The following is a 24,533-nucleotide window of genomic DNA, read 5'->3' on the forward strand; positions in this document are numbered from 1 at the left end:
AAAGCATTTTGATTTAATGTCAATCTGGGTCTTTCCTCCGTAACCCTGCATATTGCTTCTATATACATAATCATTTTAACGCACTTCTGAATGCTTCAATTGAACTTACCTCCACCACATGGTCTGACCCTAACTACTTGCTGCGTGAAAACGTTTTTTTTTAATCTTGTAATTGCCTCCTTTGCAAAACAGCTTAAATGTAGACGACCTGAAGAAGGGCTGATGCCCGAAACGTCGATTCCCCTGCTCCTTGGATGTTGCCTGACCTGCTGTGTTTTTCCAGTAACACATTTTCAGCTCTGATCTCCAGCATCTGCAGTACTCACTTTCTCCCCTTAAATGTAGACGATCTCTTAAAAGTGAGAACATTTACTTTCTTATTCTCTGTGCAGACCCCTTAGTGATTTTAACAACGTCAATCCAATCTCTTTTCAGTCTGTCCCTACTTCTCTAATCTATCCTCACAGCAGAAATTTCTCACTCTTGCAGACCTCTTTCAGGCACTGTCCAATACATGTAGCACTCGGAACTGCACGCAATGTTCCAGCTGAACCCTGACAAGAATTAGGCAAGAATGATGAACGTCTTCACACAGCCAGTTGTTACTATCTGTCTGAGATAATGCTGGAAACCGCTTCAGCACTAACCTTCAGCAGGAAATGTGATATGCAGAGGCAGGGAAAGCTATGAGAGGGGAGGGAAGGGAGTGGGTCGTGTGACTTGTTTTTTTCTCTCCTGAAGCTGACTAAATTCAGCAAAGAAATCATTGTGTCAACGCCATGTGAAATGATAAGGAATTTTCAAGCTGGTAAGGCGCTGTGCTGTTGAGATTCGGACGAGAAATAAAAGCAAGCTTTAACTGAATTCGTTCGGGCCGCTAGAATTTGGCACTTTTACAATTACCCGCCTGATTTTTTTTTGAAAGATCTTTTTAGTGCAGGAACAAAATGCTTGCTTCACTGGGGTTGAAATGTTAGAGAGATTGAAGAGTGAGCGAATCTTGGAGAACCAGCTCAGTGGAGTATTTTCTTGTTTGATTACAAACAGCTTGAATTTAAAACCACGCCCTGCAGATGTTGGTCATACTCTCAGAGAGAGAGAAAGAGAGACAGACACAGATACCCGAATCTGTATATAACCCAGAGAGTGGTCAAGAACGGAGAGGACTGAGTCAGAGAGAGAATGTGTGTGTACACAGGATGTAGGCTGAGGAAATGAATCAACGAGATACAGAGATATAACAGACCATGGGGTCTGTATCCTCTCTGGGCTGAACAGAGAGACGGGGGAGATTAATTAGAAACCTTTGTCCAAGCTACTAGCAATGGAAAGCCATTTTTATTCTACCACTTTGTTTAAAAAGACTATTTATGAAATGTGGGCATGGGTGACCGTGCCAGTATTTATCGCCCAATCTCTAGTTGCTCAGCAGAAGGTGGTCTGAGCTGCTGCCTTGAACCTGTGCAGTGCATCTGTTCTCAGAGGGGATTTTCCAAGATTTTGACACAGCCATACTGAAAGAATGGCGATATAGTTCCAAGTCAGAGTAGCGTGTGAATTAGAAAGGGAGCCTACAGGTGGTGTTCAGCTGCACTTCCAGTTTAGTGGAGTGTACAGGTTTGGAAGGTGCTGTCAGAGAAATCTTGGGGAAATGAATGTCTGGTGTTCATCTCAAAGTATGTAAGATGATTTGTTATTGTGGTGCATGCTCTGACTTTTTTTTGAACAGTAAAGGAATTAAGGGTTATAGTGCGAGGGTGGATAAGTAGACCTTAGGCCATGAAAAGATCAGCCATGATCTTATTGAATGGCAGAGCAGGCTCGAAGGGCCAGACGGCCTACTCCTGCTCCTGGTTCTTATGTTCTCTTGGCCAGAAGGTCGAGGTTCAAGTCCCACCTGCTGCTAAGGTGTTTCATAACGTGTCCAAACAGGTTGGTTAAAAAGAACTACTACAATTCTACTCGAAATGACCTGAACCCAAAATTACAACTCATGCGAGATGACGCAGACCATAATGTGTTGTTTGGAAGTCTTATCAGGTTTTTCCTTGTGGAGTGTTGTTGCAGTACATTTTGTAGATAGTATGTACTGCTGCTACTGTATGTCAGAGTGAAGGGAGTGATTGATGAAGATAATGGACGGGTGTAATCAAATGGGGGCTTTGTCTTGGATGACATTGAGCTTCTTGAGTGGTGTATCTTCACCCACCCAGACAAGTGAGGAGATCTCCATCACACTCTTGATTTGTGCCTCGCAGATAGCGGACAAGCATAGTGGAGACAGGAAGTAAGTGCTCATTACTGAATTATTACCCTCTGACCTTCTTGTAGCCACATTATTTATATCACTGGCCCAGTTCAGCTTCTGGTCATTGGTTTCCCCAGATGTTGACAGTCCTGCCAGTTCTGAAGAATAAGTCATTTGTACTATTGCTGAAATGTGGTTGGTGTCGATAGTTTTTGCAGTATCCAGTGCTAATTGGTATTATTGTGGAGTGAATTGAGTTGCCTGAAGAGTGGCATCTGTGAGACTGGGGATCTTAGGAGGAAACCAAGATGGTTTCATTCACTCAGCACTTCAGACTGAAGATGCTTGCATATGCTTCATTTAGCCTTGTTTGTTTGCTGGGCTGTTCATCGATGAGGATGCTGATATTAGTTTTAGTTATTTAATTTTCCAGTACTATTCATGAATAGATGCGGAGCTTGGATCTCTTGGTTGTGGGATCACTTGGCTCTGTCTAATTCACACTGCTTCTTCTGTCTGACACACACGTAGTCCTGTGTTGTACTTTCCTATGATACTTCATGTCTAGATATACCTGATGTTGATTCTGGTGTGGCCTCTTGCACGATTGTTGTACCAGGGTTGATTATAATGTAGAATAGAGTCCTGCGGTTGAATACAATATTGCTTATGTTAATGGCCCACAATACCTCGTGGATGTCCAGGCTTCAGATGCTGGATCTGTTTAAAACCTCTATTCACAGTGGCAGTGTCAGGCATCATGATAGAGGTTCAGAAGTTCATAAGATATATAGGAGCAGAATTAGGCCGTTTGGCTCATTGAGTTTACTCTGCCATTCGATCATGGCTGATATGCTCCTCACCCCCATTTTCCTGTCTTCTCCCCATAACCCATGGAAGCTTTGCCTTACTTAACCAGATGGCTTTTGTTCCACTCAGTATGGTACATCTTCCTCAGTGACTGAGACACTCATACTTACTGGTGGACATGTCATAGATTCATTGAAAAACACACAATGTAGATTTGCATTTAACACTTTTAAAATCTTACACTAGTGAACTCCAAGTCTGTTTTGTGTGCTTTCTTCATTAGTTTCCGATGGTGCTCCCCTTCACTGCCATCTGCAGTGGAAACAGGCTGCTGACCTCTTGGGTTGACCATCCTCTAGTTGTTTGAGGCGAGGAGGGTCCCTGTCAAGCTCATGTTACTACTGTCATGTGTAGGGAGGGAAGGTAAAACAAAGTTAAAATTGCACGAGTCCTAGTGGCCCATAGGGCTGTTCTCTCATTAAGGAGAACGACTCGGCGGCAATGATTTAACCAGAGGGTCAGCATGCTTCAAGCGAGGGGAGAGGCTGAGAAGGAGAATCCTTCATAGTAACCTCAGTCAGTGTGTGAATGTAACCCATGCTGTTGGCAGCACTCTGCGTTGCAAACCAGCCATTCAGCCCACAGAGCTAACTGCTGTATCAGGAGGGAAGGACAGAGACAAATGAGTGTTGTTTCAGGTAAGTGGGGGACGTGTAATGAAATTTTATGACTGGGGAACTTTGATTCTAAGATAGAGTTAAATGGAGTTTTGGTTTTAGTTCTGTGAAGATGACTTTTTTTTTAAAATAGTTCATTTTGAACAGTGAGTTCAAAACAGCATTTCCAGTCACATATCTGATTTAAGCTGCCCAGTGAGGTTATTGCTGAAGTTTTACTATCTTAGTTTTTTATGACCTACAGAAAGAGAGGCAAGGGAACACAGTCAGATTCCATTCTGAAGAAGGAAAGGGTCTATACCAGTAGAAGGGCAGTTTAGTTTCAGTATTTTCTGGGCCTTCCGAGCTGGAAAGAAACTAGTTTAACTGTCACAAGTCGAAAGACTGGAAATATCCCTGATCTTTTCTCCAAGCTCAGTGATAAATGGTCAGTGAGTTAACCTATCTCTCTGGGTCTTTTGGAGAAATAGAGAGACCCGTTTCTGGCAACTTTGCCTTAAAGTCATTGAAAGGCAGTGCTCGTGACTTCATCAGTTGAATAATACTTTTTAAAGTAAAGACAGGGTGATATTTCACTGGAATTGAGTGTCTGAACAGAGTGCTCCTAAGCAATAGGTTTGCATCTTTTTGCAGTTTGATAAGATGTGTTGAAATCATTTTGTGTGTATATTAACTTTTTAAAAAATGTAATGAGGGGAAGGCCTAGTGGTATTATTGCTGGACAGTTAATCCAGAGATCCAGATAATGTTCTGGGATTTCAAATCCTGTCACAGCGGATGGTGGAATTTGAATGCAGTGGAAATCTGGAATTAAAAGTCTAATGATGACCTTAAATATTTTTTGTTGGAAAAACCCATCTGATTCTCTAATGTTCTTTTGGAAGGAAACTGGCATCCTTACCTTGTCTGGCCTACATGTGATTCCAGACCCAAAGCAATGTGGTTGGCTCTTAACTGGGCAATTAGGGATAGACAATTAATGCTGGCCTAGCCAGCGATGCCCCTATCCCATGAAAAATTAAAAACAAATTCAACTCATGAGATCAGGGAGTTGATAATGTCCTAATTGCTGATAAAAGATTTCAAAGATTCTTATTCACTCTCCTATTAATTGAGCAAGCTTCTCAAACCTGAGAATGTTAGATTTTTTTTTTGTTTAGATATTTTTTCCTTCAAATCTCCTGTTTGAGGGAGTTCAGGTTGCTGTCTATAGCTTCCCTCCAGGCCGACGAGCAGAAATTGTTGATGGTTTTAGTGTTGAGGCTTCTGCTGCTGCTGCCTGGCTTGTTATGCCCAGAGAAAGTGTGTGGTATCTCTCAACACTTTAAAAATAAAAATGTACAGACAGCAGGGTGTAAACATTTTCTTTGCTATGATTAAATTGAACTTAACAGAGTTGGCTGGCGGGGGGATCTAATGTTTAACATTATGCAAGAAGTTTACGTAATCTTCTGCACAGCTAAACAATGTGAACTGCCTGTATTCTACAAATCAAAGTCAGGAGAAATCCAAGATTCTAATTTTCAGATTTATGGCGCTTGTTTTCCATTAGTTCAGAGCTAAGGTCACTTTGCTGCTATGTATGAACATCCGAACATTGAATGGAATCAGTTTGTTTTTGAGGTGGAGCCTGGTATACAATCTTAACATATTCGATTTATTACTGTCACGTTTACTGAGGTACAGTGAAAAGTGTTATCTTGCGTGCTTTAGCTGACAGTATTTGCATAAAGTTTAGGTTTACAAGTCCAGGTTCACAGAGTGATTACTATTTCGTATATAATTTGTGTTTTGTTTCTCGTTCGATTTTTGAAAGCCAATCAAAACCAGGAGTAGGCTGGGAGAACTGTCATGTCCTGGCTACACGAGTCTCCACAAGCCAAGTGAACAAGAGAGGGAATTCCAACTGCATTGGTTTGAATGAACCTCATGGTGTGTTGTGTGTTCAAATAGTGAGCTCATTTTGTAAAAACCACTATTATATATCCTCCATCAGATGGTTAAAGAACCTACATCTCAGCACCCCATAAAATCCTCCTTTCATCACTAGTTGTAGTTCAAGCACTTGCAAACAAGCAAGCATTTAATTTGTCCTTCCTTACAGATTGAGTTACTGGCTTTAGTGAGATGCATGGTATGTGGGTGGATGTGCAAGGGATATGTTTGGGAAAATGTTCACCTATAGAGGATTTTGTGAACTGTCGAGGCTGATACTTGATCCCCAGTATTTCATATAAGATGTAATGTTGTGCTAGCAGCAGAGTCCACAGGTTTCATGCTCAGAGTCATACAGCATAGAAGAGGCTATTTAGCCTATTAAGTCTGCACTAATCCCACTTTCCAGCACATGGCCCATAGCCTTGAATGTTAGACATTTCAAGTGCTCATCCAAGTATTTTAAAAAGTTGAGGTTTTCCGTCTCAACTACCCTCCAAGGCAGTGCCTTCCAGACTCCCACCGCCCTCTGGGTAAAATATGTTTTCCTCAAAGCCCCTCCCAACCTCCTGCCCTTCACCTTAAAATGATGTCCCCTCATTATTGATCCTTCAACTATGGGGAACAGCTGCTTTCTATCTAGTCTGCTGACACCCCTCAGTCTTGTACACCTCTATCAGTTCACCCCGTCGGCCATCTTTGTTCTAAAGAAAGCAATGTGGCACGGTGGCTCAGTGGTTAGCGCTGCTGCCTCACAGCACCAGGAACCCGAAATCGATTCCAGCCTCGGGCAACTGTCTGTGGAGTTTGCATAAGTCTCCCCGTGTCTGTGTGGGTTGCCTCTGGGTGCACCGGTTTCCTTCCACAGTTCCAAAGATGTGCAGGTCAGGTGAATTGGCCGTGCTAAATTGCCCATAGTCTTCAGGGATGTGTAGGTTAGGTGCATTAATCAGGGGCAATGTAGAATGGTAGGATGGAGGAGTGGGTCTGAGTGGGTTGCTCTTTGGAGGGTTGGTGTGGACTCGCTGGGCTGAAGGGTTTGTTCCCACACTATAGGGATTCTATGAATGAATTCAAACTGAGCCTATCTAGCCTAACCTCGTAACAAAATTGCAGCAATCCAGGTAACATCCTGAAAGGTCCTCTGTATTTCCTCCAGTGCAATCACATCCTTCTATAGTGTGGTGACCAGAACTGCACACAGTACTTCAGCTGTAGCATAATCAAAGTTTTGTACACCTTCAACATAACCTTCCTGCTCTTATGTTCCATTGCCATGACTGAGAAAGGCAAATGTGCAGTATGCCTTTTTAACTACTCTATTAACTTGTCCTTTGTGGATCTGTGAACAAGCACATACGGTTTCTCCTTTCTTCAGAGCTTGTTGGTGTCCTGCCATTTTGTGAGTACGTTCTTGCCTTGTCCCTTCTTCCAAAATGCATCAGCTCTCACTTTTCAGGATTAAATGCTGCTGATCTGCCCATCATGCATACCCAACTACACCTTCCTGTAACCTAAGACCTTTGTCCTAACTATTAAGCACCTGGCCAATATTTGTATCATCCACCAATGTACTTATCCTCTCTTCTCCCTAACCACTAATACTCCCCCAAAATAAAACCCCAAAACATTCTCATCTATATTGTTTAGACGGGACCAACATCCCTGCAACAATCCCTGTGGACACCAGCTTTGAGTTTCACAAGCTGCCTTCCACCACCGCCCTTTGACTCCTATCAGTAAGCCAATTCTGGATCGTGCTTGGGGGGGGGAGGCAGAGTTGGACGGGGGGAGTGGTGTTGGACCTGGTTTTGGGGGGGGGGGGCAGGCGGGCAGGAATGTTGGGGGCAAGGTTTCGTGTGCTGTGTCCTGACAGAATTTAATTTGATTTATTGTTGTCACATGTACCTAAGTACAGTGAAAAATTTTGCATGCCATCCAGGCAGATCATAATGAAGAAAGATATACAGATTGTAGGGTGATAGAACAAGGCATACAAGTTGGTGGAATAAAGTATATCCAGGGTGGGAGGGGTGTTTGACTATAAGACCATAAGACACAGGAGCAGAAATTAGGCCATTCAGCCCATCAGGTATGCTCCACCATTCAATCATGGCTGATAAATTTCTCAACCTCGTTCTCCTGCTTTCTCCCTGTAACCCTTGATAATCAAGAACCTATCTATCTCAGTCTTAAACATACCGAATGACTTGGCCTCCACAGCCTTCTGTGGCAGTGAATTCCATAGATTCACCACTCTTTAGCTGAAGTTTCTCCTTATCTCTGTTCTAAAAGGTCTTCCCTTTACTCGAAGGCTGTGCCCTCAGGTCCTAGTCTCTCCTACCAATGGAAAAAACTTTCCCAGCGTCTACTCAGTCCAGGCCATTCACTATTCTGTAAGTTTCAATTAGATCCACCCTTATCCTTCTAAACTCCATCACATATAGACCCAGACTCCTCAGACATCACACGTAGAATCCCTACACTGTGGAAACAGACCATTAGGCCCATCAAGTCCACACCGACACTCCGAAGAGTAACCCACCCAGACCTATTCCCCTACCCTATTATTCTATATTTACCCCTGAGTAATGCACCTAACCTACACATCCCTGAACACTGTGCAATTTAGCTTGGCCAATTCACCTAGCCTGCACATCTTTGGATTGTGGGTGAAAACCGGATCAGTTGGAGGAAACCCACGCAGACACTGGGAGAATGTGCAAACTTCATACAGTCGTCCGAGGCTGGAATGGAACCTGGGTCCCTGGCGCTGTGAGGCAGCAGTGCTGACCACTGTGCCACCTGGAGTGGGGGAGTCCAGAAATAGAGGGCATAGGTTTAGGGCAAGAGGGGAAAGATATAAAAGGGACCTAAGGGGCAACTTTTTCACACAAAGGGTGGTGCATGTGTGGAATGTGCTGCTAGCACAAGAGGTGGAGGATGGTTCAATTACAGCATTTAATAGGCATCTGGATGGGCAATTGAATAGGAAGGTTTTAGAGGGATATGAGCCAAGTACTAGCAAATAGAACTAGATTAGGTTGGGATATCTGGTCAGTATGGGCGAGTTGGACTGAAGGGTCTGTTTCCGTGCTGTACATCTCTATGACCAAATGTTGTCTGACCAGAGCCTTATAGAGGCCTCAGACATACGTCTCTGGGAGATTCAAGATGGTGGCAACCCATTAAGTTTGCCTTGCTGAGCTCTGCACCAGCACCCAGACAATGTGGGACACCCCACCCCTACATAATGTGCTGGAAATAACTTTTTTTGACCCCTAGAATTTTCTAGTATTAGTTTGAAATTATTAAGGAATGACCAAAGGGAAGGGAACTCCCCCACCTCACAACATCAGACGCACCATCAGCCTCCGCGATTGCCCGGGGGACTCCCCTGTGGAGCAGACCCTGATCTCGGAGTTCGTGAGGTGATTGATTCGTCAATGGAGGGGACCCGGGCCAGGCTTGAATTGATCTCCGAGGCATGACCAGGAGATCCAGAGCCTCGGGCGTGTGTCGTTGGGGGGGGGGGGCAACAGGCCGCGGCAGGATCCTCGGCGGGTCGGCTCCAGGCCTTGAAATGGCAGGTACGGAGCTTTGGAGGATGAGGTCGATGACCCAAAAATTGAGGTCGCCGGGAGAATATCCATTTGGTGGGGCTTCCTGAGCAGGAGGAGGAAGGCCCGCTTGTCAGCTTCTTGGAGCAATGGCTGCCGCAGGTTTTGAAGCTGGAATTCTGGATTAGTGGTGCTGGAAGAGCACAGCAGTTCAGGCAGCATGCGAGGAGCAACGAAATCGACGTTTCGGGCAAAAGCCCTTCATCAGGCTGGAAGTCAAGTGAGCCCACTGGGTCACAGTGTGCAGGCCCGCATCAGACCAGTGCCCCCGCCCAGTCCTAGTATGACCCCAGACATAAACAAGATTTGAGGTAAAAACAATGACTGCAGATGCTGGAAAGCAAATACTGGATTAGTGGTGCTGGAAGAGCACAGCAGTTGGATGCTGCCTGAACTGCTGTGCTCTTCCAACACCACTAATCCAGTATAAACAAGATTTGGACATGCTGGTATTGGACTGGGGTGTACAAAGTTTAAAAATCACACAGCACCAGGTTATAGTACAACAGTTTTATTTTGGAAGCACTAGCTTTTGGAGCGCTGCTCCTTCGTCAGGTGGTTGTGGAGTATAAGGTCGTAAGACACAGAGTTTATAGCAAAGGTTTACAGTGTGATGTAACTGAAATTATATATTGAAAAGGACTTGGATTGTTTGTTAAGTGTCTCATCTTTTAGAATGACCACGTTGGTTTCAGTTCTTTTCATATGTAAGTTGCAAAACCTTTCTTCAAAGTTACATTCTCAAGTGAACTTTACCAATTGGTGTCATGTCAGCCCAGATAATGTATCGAAGGTGTGAGGCGCCCTGTGTGAGGCTGTTTGACTGATCCTAATCTAAAAAAAGCAGATTTACAGAATCTTACATGGATTCATGCAGTTTTTAAGCAAAGTAAAATGCAATTCTGCAAGTACAAATTCACCCCGCAAACTTGTGTGTCGGGGGGTGGGGGAGTTGTGAGTATCTGTGTCTGTGTCTGTAAAGGGGTATAAGTCGGTGAGAGGGTGTGTGTGGGAGTGTATGTGTGAGCTTATGAAAGAGGGTCTGTGTGAGTGTATGGGTCTGTAGGAGTGTGTCTGTCTGTCTGTGTGTGTGTGTGTGTGTGCGCGCGCGTGTATTTCGTGCAATGTGGTCACCTGTAGTGTTGGGTACTGAGGCTGTTGCCGTGATGCCGTCATTATGGGGGATGCTGGTGTAGAGTGCTGAAACGTTCATTGTGATAAAGAGAGGTTCTCACAGAGGCCCCCATTACCTGATATGATGGGGTGTTCTGGTGTGTTGCTTTGTGTATCTTCGGAAGACAGTAGAAGTCGCTAACTTTAGAAGTATGTGGAATGCGGGCACTCAGGGAACTCTGAAGGACTGGATCCAAAGTGCTAATCAATGTGTTTAGTTCATGGGTGTGTTCTTGGGTTGGATGGGCTGATAGTTGCATGTAGTGTTCCGGGTTGTTGTCGGTACACTTCCTTGCAGTGGTCCGATCTGTTCTGAATGCTGATGGCTCCTACTTTATCTGCTGGTTTGATGACAATGTTATGGATGGCATTGCATTGTGATCAGGTGATGTTTTGCTCTACCCTGTGGGTGCGGCTAATGAATCTGGCATTTATATATTTCATGACGATTTGAACGTACATGTCAAGCCCAGGGCAGCGGCCCTCCGGTGGGGTTCAAGTTGACACCTTCTTTGGTCGCTCCAGTGATGACTGTTCTAGTTCCTCCGTGGGCTCATTGGGATCACTACTGGCATCTTGAAAGAATTCCCAGAGTCTCATTCATCTGCTGAATTCCACAGTGTCTGCTGCAAGACCAGTGGCATCTGTTTTGGTGGTGGGGCAGAAATTGAGACCCTGCTAAGGACCTCAATCTCTTCCGGTTGAAGGAGGTTGTTACCAGCTGAAGATACACCCTTTTATTATCACAGCTTAAATATAGCTGTGTTCTATCATCATTTTAAATAAGCTTATAAAGCCCCTTGACACTTAAACCTTTTAAAAATGATCAACTTTTAAATCATTTTAAATTCTTGCATTTTAAAAAAGACATTTCAATAATTTAACAAATGTTGAATTCTCAGTGATTGTCCCTGGGAAACATTATGATCAAATTAGCTTTGGTTTGGCACCTCCTGCAGGTTGTGTGCAGGCAGTCAGTCCATGTGGCATTTTATGAATTCCTTCTTTGGGAATAGAACCAGCTTGACTAAAGATTGGGATACAGACAGTCTCTAACTTCACCTTTAATGCATTGTCTGAGCTGAGAGGTTACCTGTTTTTAATAAAACCTTATGTTATCTTGAGAATGTGACTTGAATGAAGTTCTGAGATTTACATATTAATGAATCAAAACCTGCAGCCCATTCTAAAAGATGAAAGACTTAATAGGAGTCTAGGTTTGTTCCATGTATCATATCAGTTGCATGACACTGTGATCTTTTACTATAAATTCTGTGTCTTATGATCCTGCTCCATAGCTACCTGATGAAGGAGTAGCACTCCAAAAGCTAGTACTTCAAAATAAACCTGTTGGACTATAACCTGATATTGTGATTTTTAACTTCAACCACAAGTTGCAAGTGTTCGGTACAAAATAAATATGCCACACAAGTTATTAATGGGAAGCAGTTTTATGGAGCACTCCCTGGCCTCAGTTTTCCCAGCCTGGATGAAGAGATCAAAATGAGGTCAATGGATGACAATCTGCACTTAGCAACTGTGCAGATTTGATTGGTGGGCATCATTACAAGCCTCCGAGTTAACAAGGGGGATATCTTCACTACCAATCCCATCGACAGCCCTACAATGCAAATGTAAATGTGTAGTTAAGTTTTATAATTGTATAATTTTTCTCCTTTGGTGTCGCATTTACTCCCAAGGTGAAATGCTGACCCAGTTGCTGCCTAACCTGCTGAATACATCCAACATTTCCTGTCTTCATTTCAAATCCTTGACTTGATCAGGTTGGCTCAATTGAAGTGTGTAAGATCTTGAGAAGGGGAGACCTGCAAAGGACGCTTCGTCTTTGTCAATCCAAAGCTGGGGGAAGGCCACGGTTTTAAAATTAGGGGTTTTCCTTTTGGATCGGAGATAGGGAAAGAGTTTCGTTGTGAGGGTTGTGCAAGTTTGGACCTCTGGCTCAAGGCTGTGGAGGTCATTGATTACCTTTTAAGACAAAGGTGGGCAGATTTTTGGTAGGAAATGGAATGCAAGGTTATTGGGGACAGGTAAGAATGTGTGGTTTGAAACTCAGACAGATGAGCCATGATCTTATTGAATGACAGAGCAGGTTCAAGAGCTAGAATGATCTACAACTTATTGTGTATATTTGCTTATGTTGATAAATATCCAATATTCGCACATTCTATTTTTTCAATGAATTAAAAACCTTAGCACAGGTTCCTGAAGATACGTCCTGAACATGTGTAAAGTATTGTTTTTGGAGTTGAATTTCTGACATTCATCTTTTGAAAAAAGAATATGTGGTGTGAGTTTGCCATTTTTTTGGGGGTTGAATTGTTAATGTTGACTTATTTTAATGATTTAGGAGGACTGCAGATGCTGAAGCACAGAGTTGTGAGTGCGGTGCTGGAAAAGCACAGCATGTCAGGCAGCATCCGAGGAACAGGTGCATCGACGTTTCGGGCATAAGCCCTTCATCAGAATGTTCATCAACATTCCTAATGAAGGGCTTATGCCCAAAATGTCACTTATCACTTATTTTTATGATTGGGTATAGTGTAATGAGGTCAGAGAATTCTAGTGCAATTTGTGTTCAAGAGAATGGCAATGCAATGAGCATTTTGAACATATTGAAGAATAGTCAAGTCCTTGAAGTTTTCTACAATGGTGTGTATCATTAGTTTCTTTGGTGGGGTAATTCATAACTTCATTGGTAAGCGATTTTAATCAAAGTATTGTTAGAGTTATTGAAGCACTTGGAAACAAAGAACTAAGAAAAGAAAGCTTTATATTCATAAATGCATTTCACAACCTCAGATGGATTAATGTAATCTGTAGTTCACAGCCTGAAGCATGCTTACTGGTCCTGAAAATCTTGTCACATTCTCAGAGACGTCCAATCCCGCCAACATGTGCCCGTCTTAACCTTTGGGAGAACTTCACTATAAGCAAAAAGCACTGCCCTGAATATAGCTGGGTCTAGTTCCTGTTTCTTCATCCTTGTCCATATATTTGTGGTTTATGCACCTGAGGCTAAGGAGATTCAGAACTGCTGTTGCTTAAAATGTTATTTTCTAGATATACCCCCTAGGCTAACATTAATTCTTCTGCATCATTGTAATTATCCTTTTTCAGATCTCCACGTTTCAACCATTAACATTGATGTGCTGGTTGCTGATGATCTTCGAAGGACCGTGTCATTTTCTCCTACTGATAGAACTGCAATATGATTGTTAGGTACGATGTCTCAAAGCACGAGTAGTCCTGGAACAGAGAGCCTCGCCTTACATCATGTCCACTTGGCCAGTCTTTCAATAGTTACTATTTGTTCAAGCAAACAGCTATCTCTGGTGAGGAAGGGATCATTGTCCACCTCATCTTTCCACCGAAAGACTGCATTGGCAATCCACCAACACAGTAAATATTCTTTGATTTGATTGAAATGTGCTATTCTTCCATTGCAAAAGGTTGTCATACAATTGTACAGCACAGAAAGAGGCCCTTTGGTCCAACTCATCCGTACTGAGTAGATATCCTAAACTGATCTAGTACCATTTGCCAGCATTTGGACCATATTCCTGTAAACCCTTTCTATTCATATACTCATCCAGATGCCTTTTCAATGTTGTAATTGTACCAGCCTCCACCACCCCTGGCAGCTCATTACATACGTGCACCACCCTCTTCATGAAAAAGTTGCCCCTAAGGTCCCTTTTAAATCTTTCCCCTGTCACCTTAAACCTATGCTGTCTAGTTTTGGACTCCCCTACCCTGGGAAAAAGACATTGGTTATTCACCCTATCCATGGCCCTCATGATTTTATAAACTTCTATGTGGTCACCCATTAGCCTTCAGTGTTCCAGGGAAAGTAATCCCACCTTATTCAGCCTCTCCCTATAACCCAAATCCTCCAATCATGGCAACATTCTTGTAAATCTTTTCTGAACCCTTTCAAGTTTCACAACATTCTTTTTGTATAGGAATTGTCATAGAGTCATTGTCCTAGACTAAGTGTTGCAGGCTCATTCTAAGGTCCAGCACTACATACTAAGTGATATACTAAACCTCAGCTGCCACAGAGTCACAATTGGGAAATATTTCATCAGTAGGAGGAAAATACCAGAGTCTATTATATTAATAAAATGATAACAGAGCACTTGGAAAGCATTAATGGCATTGTACAAAGCCACCTTGGCTTTATGAAAGACAAATCATGCTTAGATCTTCTAGAGTTCTTTGAGGATATAGCTGGTGAAATAGACAAGGAAGAACCAGTTGATGTGATGTATTTGTATTTTCGGAAGGCTTTTTATAAGCTTCCTTTATAATGGCTAGTGGGGAAAGTTAAAGCATATGATTTGGTTCAAGAATTGGTTGACAGACAGGAAACAGGGTGGGAATAGATGAGTCTTTTTCCTAGTAGTAGGCAGTGATGAGTGAGGTACAGCAAAAATCACAACTTGAGCCTCAGCTGTTCATGATATGTAATTATAGACCTGAGTGAGGGAATCAAATGCAAAGTTTCCAAGTTTGCTGCTGATGTAAAATTGGATGGGATTGTGAACTGAAAGGAGAAAGTAAGGAGGTTTCAAAGTGGCTTAGATAATTTGAGTGAGCAGATAAACACATGGCAGGTGCAGCACTACGTGGTTAAAAATATTTTGATGTGAATACAGAAAGGAAGAGTATTATTTAAATTGTGCTGTATTGGGAAATGTGAATGTATAAAAGGGATCGAATTGTCCTTGAACAACAGTTAATGTAAGTAGACAGGCAGGTGCAATAATAATTTGAGATGGTAAATGATATATTAGCCTTCATTGCAAGAGGGCTGGAGTTCAGAGGTAGTGATGTCTTACTGGAGTTACACAGTGCATTGGTAAGACCACATGTTGAATATTGCATGCAGTTTTGGTCTCCCTACTAAGACAGTGCAAGGGAGCTTAGTGGAACTGTCGTATGAGGAGAGATTGGTTTGATCATGCCTGCATTCACTAGAATTCAGAAAGATGAGAGAGGGTCTGATAAAACTGTGCAAAATTCAAACAAAGAACTGCAGCTGCTGGAAATCTGGAACAAAAACAAAAATTGCTGGTGAAACTCAGCTGGTCTGCCAGCATCTGTGGGTTAAAAGCAGAGTCTGGTGACTCTTCATTAGAACTGATAGCAGCTTGGAAGAGGTAGTATTTATTGCTGCAGACTAGGTTGGAGGGTTGGGGGAGGGAGGGGGAAGGGAGAAATGTACAGATAGATGGAGTCCACGGAGAGAGATATGAAAGAGGCAAACGATGGGGATATGAATGGTCGGCCATGACTGAGGAGAAGCTGAATGTGTGATAATGAGAGCTGAGGGGAGCAGAGAATGGGTCACTGTGCTGAAAGCAACTCAGATCATAACAGGATTAGGTGTGGGGTGGTTTAAATAAAAGGAAGATGGAATCAAGCTCTATTGAACTTCCATATTGAATCCAAGGGGTTGCAGGGTTCCTACGCGGAAAAGATTATGTCACATTTTGAGCTTGTGCTACAGCTAGCTGGGACATGCAGCAGGCCCAAGAGAGAAACGTTGGCACAGGAACATGGTCTGTTGTCAGTTTTCATTGTACTCCTGCACCTTTGCACTTGAGTACAGGTGACAACAAAAATAAAAACCAACAAAATTGAGTAGTAAGCAACTGAAATCTTGGGGTCATTTTTGCAGAGAGAATGTAGATGTTCTGCAGAGCAGTTGTCCAACCTTTGTTTTATCTCCCCTGTGTGGAGGAGATAACATTGTGAACAGCGAATATAGTGGACTAGATTGAGTGAAGTATAGTTGCTGCTTCATCTGGAAGGTGTGTGTGGAGCCTTGGGTAGTGAGGAGGAAGGAAGTAAAGGGGCAAGTGTTATATCTTTGGTAATTGCATGAGAAGGTGTCGTGGGGGTGTAGGGAGGTGTTGGGAATGGAAGAGGAGTGGACCAAGGTGTCCCGGAGGGAGCAGTCCCTGCAGAAGGCTGACCATGGAAGGGAAGGGGAATGGGGGAATGCAAAACATGTCTGGTTGTGGTATCCTGTTGGAGACGAGGGGAAGGGTGATTTACAATACTTTGGATGTGGAGGTTGGTGTGATGGTAATTGAGGACGAGTAGATCCCTATCGTTGTGGGAGGAAAGAGAAAGGGTGAGAGCAGAACTGTGGGAGATGATTGCTTATCAGCTATGTGCGTGAAGGATGTTTTCCCTTGATTGCAGTCTTGGGATATGGTGTAAGCCATTTGGGACTGAGATAAGAGAGGACTTCTTCACTCAAAGAGTAGTGAATCTGTGGAATTCACTATTATAGAAAGGTTAGGAACCCCTCAGACTATATGCCTGACATTGAATATAACTCTAACTATCAAGTGTATTATAATTGAAATGAGCCACCTAAGAGTAGAACGTGCTGTCTGCTTACAAGTTGAATTTTTATTGCACTTAACTGTAGGTTTTAGCCTGAAATATTTTGTAATGGACTGTCTCACATTTTACAAATAAAGTGCTTTGGAACAAAAGGAAAAGTAGTAAAAAGTTGGAACTCTTTCGCAAAGAGCATGTGCATGTATCGATTTAAAATATTGACAACAAAACCAGAGTGTGTCCCTGGCAGATTCAGCTCACTACTTGCTCCAAGACTGGCCACCAACACCTCCACTAGGAGAAAGTGAGGATTGCAGATGCGGGAGATCAGAGTCAAGAGTGTGGTGCTGGGAAAGTATAGCAGGTCAGGCAGCATCCAAGGAGCAGGAGAATCAATAGTTCAGACATAAGCCCTTCATCAGCCCCTTCAACATCTCAAAGCGTGAGTCACAGGCACCAGCTCTATGGACATTTGCAACTGCCATCCACCACCCAAAATGACCATTCTAGCACTTCTTCTATGCAACACATTGCACTGTGGAAGTACAGACCTGCACTGCAGTGGGAACACTTTGTGTAAAGAGACTGGATTTTAGTACACCTCATAGCCTTTTGCTGGCTGAGTTAGCACATATCTTCTTGCTGATAAGCCTTGACTGGCCATGCCAGATGTTGCAGTCATACAGCCGGGCATCTTGCTTTGCTGTTGAGCAGTCCTCTGTCTAGAGAGTACGTATCTGGCCACAGTGGTGTAATGTGTCATTCTCACATCCTGGTCCACGTTCCAGCAGCTTATGTGGCAAACACAGTGCATATGCAGCAAGCTAGCAACCATGTAACCGACTCAAAGTGGAATATTCATAGATGGGTCCCTCCAGGGAATTCATCAGACAGAGAGGCTCTGGCTCTGGTTCTGGTAAGTCAAGGAAGTCTACCATTTCAGTCCATTCCAGGACATCGGTCTCAGTTGGATGTCCAATTGCAAATCTTGGTCTGGAGGTTCATTTTCTGCAGTCCAGGGAGTGGGCCATGGTCTGACCAGGGGCTCTGAAACAGTCAGTCTGCATGGCAGATGGGGAAATGAATAGGCATAAGTCAGAGAGCTGGCATTACTTGGCCAGGGTTTACAGATCCTATCAAGCGGGGGAGTGGTCCACTCTCCAGTCTATTTGCGTTTTGGAAAAGCAAATCAGGGCAAGCCTTATACACTTAATAGTAAGCTCCTGGGGAGTGTTGCTGACCAAAGAGACCTTGAAGAGCAGGTTCATAGCTCTTTGAAAGATGACTCCCAGGTAGACAGGATAGTGAAGGCAGCCATTTTTATGCTTGCTTTTATATGTCGGCGCATTGAATATAGAGGCTGGGATGTCATGTAGCTTTACAGGACATTGGTTAGGTCACTTTTGGAATGCTGGATCCAATTCTGGTCACCCTGCTATAGGAAGGATGTTGTGAAACTTGAAAAGGTTTGAAAAGATTTACAAGGATGCTACCAGGGTTTGAGGGCTTGAGCTATAGGGAGAGGCTGAATAGGCTGGGGCTCTTTTCCCTGGAGTGATGGAGGCTGAGGGATGACTAAATAGAGCTTTTATAAAATCATGAGGGTGATTAGCCAAAGTATTTTGTTTGGGGTGGGGGAATCCAAAACTAGAGGTTAGGGGACAAAGATTTAAAAGGGACTCAAGGGGGCAACCTTTTCACAGAGGGTGGTACATGTATGGAATGAATTGCCAGAGGAAGTGATGGAGGCAAACATTATTACAACATTTCAAAGGCATCTGAATGTTTATATGAATAAGAAAGGTTTAGAGGGATATAGGATAAATGCTGGCAAATGGGACCAGATTAATTTAGGATATCTGGTTAGCATGGACAAGTTGGACCGAAAGACTTGTTTCCACGCTGTACAGTTTTATGAATCTATGACTCCTAAGTAGTGGTAGGCCTTTGAACTTGGCTCTCATGCATGAACCCCTTTCAGGATTGGGTTAGGACTGCTTCAGGAGGTAGTAGCCCCCAAGTCCAGTCTCCTACCTACCCACCCACCCAGTGATGGGAATGGACTGATGCCTGATTTCTCACCTCAAATATCCAACCCAGCAATTGGAAGAATTTCCTCTCTCAGAAGTTTGTGAAATTTGAGATTTTCTTTCCCAGGATCTGATTAATTGAATATATTTAGGATGAAACGGATTGGTTAATGAACTTTAGTGGAATCAAAGTTTCTAGCATATACAATGCAATCAATGCTGGAACAGGCTTAACTAGCATTGTGATGCAATCTTTCTGTTAGGCAGCAATTATTTCTATAGTGCTGGTTATCAATTACATTAACCATGAAGGGATAGTACAGGACAACAAAAGGTGGTGCTGTTACACAGGCCTGTATAGAGCTGGGTAGGTGCCACGTAACTATTACAGTTTATAGCCACAATATATTTCTGCAGCTTGTAAAAAGAAATTGTACTGTGGCGGTGTTTATTGAAATGATTTGACTCTAAAATAGACATTTAATGACATTTGTATCTGGCTTCAGGCGAATGTTTGATGTTCTCACCCAATTATGGCAACTATGAACAGTTGATGGTGCTGCTAACAATGGGAAAATATTATTAAAGTGCTGTGGTAGATTACACTAATGAATCTGGTTTGAAAGCAGTATCAGGGTGCGGTATCGATTCATTATCAGTATAGTACCAGGAGCTGTTACCTGTTAGTAAACACAGTATAATTTTCTTGTGATTTGTTCTATGCTCCACCCATTACCTCCATCTCTCATTTCCTGTTTCCTACCAGTTTGAGAGGTTTCTGCTGAATGTTGTTCATGAGTAGTACGCACATTAGACAGACTCAACAGGTATTGAACAGGTTGTTGCCTATGAAGGGATGCACTTCACACTGAAGGCATTTCAGAGGAGGTTCAGTCCACTGATTTCTGGAAAGAACAGGTTGTTTTATGAGGAAAATGTCTGTGTTCATTTGAGTTTCTAGAATGATATACTATTCTATAGAAATATATAAAATTCTGAGGAAATGTGATAGGATAGATCGAGAGGATCTGTCCCTTCATCTGAGAATTTTTTTATAGCCCGAGAAGGTTCCAGAACTAAGTTTTAGAAAAAGGTTGAATTTTCCTGTCTTGACACAGGGCTCGTTTATATTGTGTGGGCTTTTGAAAATGGTGTGTGAAACCCATTCAAGGATATTGAACAGGCTTTGAACAGAGCCTGTATATAGGAAGTGTAGAATGTAATTTGTAACTATTTTTCTTTTATGTTTGTTCCAGTGACATGAACAAAACTGGTGTCACCTTCAGTTTAACAGTGATGACTCTTGACTCCGACTAACGCTCAAGGCTGACACTCCACTATTAAGGAATTGTTTCATTCAGCGCTACCATCTTCAAGAAAAGACATTAAACCTTGTCTGCAGCCTCCGTTGGATGTAAGCGATTGCATGATCTTGTTTTGAGAAGAGCAAGGAAACTTCTTCTGCTATGCTGGTCAGTCCTTCAATTCTTCAGTCCACAGCATTAGAACATTAGAGATTTGGTTATTTGTTTTGCTATTGTCTGTGGGCCTTTGTTACATCTAGATTGGCTGCTATCATTCCTACATTGCAATAGTGCCACTTGAAAAAAACACTTCATTGGTTTGGTTAGAAGAGATTTCACATTTTCAGGCTGTCTCGAACCTTGTCACAACCAATCTTTCCTGCAACATAGACACTCTGCTTGAACTAGACAACCATTTCAATTTGAGTGACTGATAACAACAGGTAGGTAAGGTGACTGGATACTGCAATGCAATGACTATTTGGGAATTAGTTTAGCTCAGTTGGGTGGATCGTTAGTTTGCAGATCAGTGTGATACCAACAGCATGGCTTCAATTCCCATCACCGGTTTGAGGTGATAATGAAGGCCTGTCCTTCTCAACCTCTTCCCTCGCCTGAGATCTGGTGGCCCTCAGGTTAAATCACCACCAGTCACTTCTCTCTAATAAGTAGAGAGCAGCCCCTATGGTCTGGTAAGACTATGGTGACACAACAATGATTATTTAAAGTTATGATGTGGAGGAGCTGGTGTTGGATTGGGGTGGGCAAAGTTAAAAATCACACAACACCAGTGGGGTTATAATCCAACAAGTGTATTTGGAAGCACTAGCTTTTGGAGCACTGCTCCTTCATCTGAAAGCTAGTGTTTCCAAATAAACCTGTTGGACTATAACTGGTGTTGTGATTTTTAACTATTTAAAGTTAAGAGCATGTTAGACTTAACCGTTCAGTATATTTATGAAAGACTAGTAGTTTTAGAATGTGTAGCTTAATTAAACTGTTGCTGATATGATTCATGGATTTCTACACTTGGAAGATAGATTCTTGATCAGCTGGGGAGTCGAGGGTTATAGGAAAAGGCAGGAAAGTGGATAGTCATTAAAACCAATTATTTTCCGAATAACTAGCTGTTGCGCCACACTCTGCTCGGCATCTGAACAGGGCTTTTAAAGATTTAAATGTTGCACAGCTACTTGGCAAAATGGAAGGAGGATGTTCTTCAGCAGCATACAGAGTTTTTACATTCAACTTACAACGAAGAAGCAGCAAAACTATTTAAACTTTCCAACCCCAGGGAACATGTGTAAATTTGTCAAGTAGCATAATATGATAGTTACGTCTCTGAAAGTCCAGATGATTATTATGTAATTGAAATAAAAGCAAAACAGTGCCTGTTAAAAATCAGTAAAAACCTACAAGATGAGCAGTACATCTGTTAGCAGCTAACAGAAAAATGAGTTTTGTTCGGTATTTCAGCAAAGCCAATTCAACAAAACTGAATAATTACCTTACAAATGTCTTTTATTTTATTAGATTCAAAGCAAGCCACAATGTCAAAAAAGCTCGGAGCTGCTAACTCTGCTGTACAGAAGCCTGTTAACAATCCTCACACTCCAAAATATACAGATGGTGGCTATGGATGGGTTATATTAGCATCTTGCTTTGTAATAACTGGACTGTCGACATCCTTTGTGAAAACGTTTGGAATCTTTTTTCTTGACATTCAAGAATACTTTGATACACTTGCTTTTAAGGTTTCCTGGATCACTGCAATCACTGTGGCTGTGTTTCATGTGTGTTGTAAGTATCAGTCACTGTTCTTGATAATATAACTTCCCACATACAACCCTCACCTCCTGGATCAGCCACATTTCATTGTCCATATAACCACTCTTCTTAGTTCTGTCGAAGAAAGCGGTTATTCAGACTGTTGTTTCTGTGCCAGTTCTCTGTGAGACAACTAAAAGAATTGCAGATGCTGGAAATCAGAAACAGAAACAAAAACAAAAATTGCTGGCAAGACTCAGCAGGTCTGGCAGCATCTGTTGAGAGGAATCCGAGTTAATGTTTTTGGGTTGTGTGACCCAAGGAAGGGTCTCTGTTGCCTAACATTTTAAATCAGCATCTTCTTTTCTAAGTCCTTCAACTTGTAACAGTTTCACCACATCTACTCTCTGCCCTAATGGTTTGGAGCATCTCTGTCAAATCTCCTATCAACCATCTTCCACAAAGAGAACAATTCCAAGCTCTCCAATTTATCTACATGCCTGAAGCTCGCAGTAATCACCCACTTAGACCTCTCTGCACCTTCTGCAATGCCTTTAGATCCTTTCTAAAGTATGATGTCAATACTCCGGATAAGGCCAAGCCCCTAGTGTTTTGTAATGTTTCACCATAACTTCTTTGCAATTGCATTCCATAAATATTGGCACAAAGTACAGGGTGTGCTTTATTATCTTTCTCAGTCTGCTCTGCCAATATCAAACATAAGTGTAGGTCAGATCGCTCAGTTCCTACACCCTTTTTAGAATTGTCCTCTTTATTTTAGGTAGCCTTTCCTATCAAAATCCAAACCGAATTCTCTGCATTACATTTTATTTTTCCTTTGCCTCATTCCATCATAAGCAATAGGAGTATAATTAGGCCATTTGGCCCATTGAATGTCCAAATTTGATCGTGGCTGATGTGTTTCTCAATGCGATTCCCCGACTAATCCAGAACTTGTCTATCTCTGTCTTAAAAATACACTTTGCCTTCACAGCCCTCTGAGGCCATGAGTTCCACAGATTCATCAGCCTCTGGCTGAAGCCCATCAGTGTTGTCTTGTATATTTATCATTCTCACAGTTCACTTTCCAAGTTCTGTGTCTTTTGCAAATGTTAAAATTGTGCCTGCACACTTAATTCTAGGCTGTAGAGTCATGCACTTAGAAACTGGTTAATCAGTCCACCATTTCTGTGCTGATCAGCAAACACCAAAATACATTAATCCCATTTACCTGCACTTGATCCATAGCCCACTATCCCCTGGCATTTTAAGTGCTTGTCCAGATGCTTCTTAAATATTGAGAATACCTGGCTCCACCACCCAGTCAGGCAGCACGTTCCATATTTCTACCACCCTCTAAGAAAGAAAGCATTTCCTCAGCTCTCCTCTCAACCACTTGCTCCTTAGTGAACCTTATGTTCTCTGGTCTTAGACATGTCTGGCATGGGTATGAGATTCACACAATCTCCTCTGTTTATGCCACTCATACTTTTGTATTCCTCAATGAGAACCCCCCTCTGCCTCATGGGAAAGAAAAAAATGGATCCCTATCCAGTCTCTCCTTTTAACTGAGGCTTTCTAACTCAGGCAACCTCTCCTCTTGGTGAATCTCTCTGCACCCTCTCCAGTGCAATCACATCTTTCTAGTAATGTGATGACCAGAACTGCACATGGTACTCCATCTGTGGCCTAACCTGTGCTTTATAACATTGTAGCAAGACTTCATGTTCCTTTATTCATCCCATATGTCATCTTTGACAACTTACTTGCCTGTCCTGACACCTTCAAGAATCTATGGACTTGTGTACCAAGCTGCCTTTGTTCCTCAGTAGTCCCTGGGGACCTACCATTCATTGTATATTAGACTTCCCAAAATGCTTCATCTCATTCTTATCATGATTAAATTCCATCTGCAGTCGCTCTGCCCAATTTATCATCTAATCAATATTATATTAGCCTAAGATCATCCTCTGCATTAATAACAAGTCCTTCAATTTTCATATCATATGCAAATTTACTAATTATACCTTCTACATTTACATCCAAGTCATTAATGTGCATAACAAACAGCAAAGATCCCAGACCGATCCCTGTGGTGTGCCAATAGTCACAAGTTTCCAATTACAAAAACAATCCTCCACCATCACCTTTTGCCTTCTATTTGTAAACCAGTTTTGGATCCAGTTTGCTAACATGCCCTGCCTCTTACCTTTGGATCAACCTTCCGTAGGGTTATTTAAAATAGGTCAAGAAAAGCAGTGGTCCTTGACCTCTGGTGAACTTCACTATATACTGTCCTTGAACTTGGAAAGCCAATGCTTGCTATTGCTATCCTTCTGCGATTCAGCCAACTCCACATTTATGCTGCTGCTGTTCTTTTTAATGCATAGGCCTTAAATTCACACTTAAGGAACATCAGTGTTGTGTGAGCAAACCTTGGAGCTACAGTTTTGAGTGAGAGCCACACGGAATCAATGCTCGATCCTCTTTCAGTATGTTGGAGACCTTGCAATATTTTCTGGATTCTCAGGATTTTATTCATTGCTTGCATTTGTGCCCCCCAAGTTTCACAATCATTTAAAAATAGTACA

At 42.4% G+C, this 24,533-nt stretch overlaps 1 protein-coding gene across 5 annotated transcripts in view; it reads left to right on the forward strand.

Moving 5' to 3' along the window:
- Positions 1-555: 555 nt before the first annotated feature.
- LOC140479985 (monocarboxylate transporter 13-like) overlaps positions 556-24,533 on the forward strand; it is a 32,994-nt gene continuing 9,016 nt past the window's right edge. The window contains exons 1-4 of one of the 5 annotated variants that reach the window (XM_072574450.1): positions 556-808; positions 13,602-13,703; positions 20,128-20,343; positions 21,709-21,975. In XM_072574450.1, coding sequence (XP_072430551.1) covers positions 21,726-21,975 — 250 coding nt within the window. In that variant the 5' untranslated portion in view covers positions 556-808; positions 13,602-13,703; positions 20,128-20,343; positions 21,709-21,725. Of the gene's footprint in view, positions 809-13,601; positions 13,704-19,662; positions 19,699-19,762; positions 19,790-20,127; positions 20,344-21,689; positions 21,976-24,533 lie in introns of those variants that run through there. The other 4 variants (XM_072574449.1, XM_072574452.1, XM_072574451.1 and 1 more) reach the window with 4 other exon arrangements.

This window comes from Chiloscyllium punctatum, chromosome 7 (genome assembly GCF_047496795.1).
Source record: "Chiloscyllium punctatum isolate Juve2018m chromosome 7, sChiPun1.3, whole genome shotgun sequence".
Taxonomy (NCBI): domain Eukaryota; kingdom Metazoa; phylum Chordata; class Chondrichthyes; order Orectolobiformes; family Hemiscylliidae; genus Chiloscyllium; species Chiloscyllium punctatum.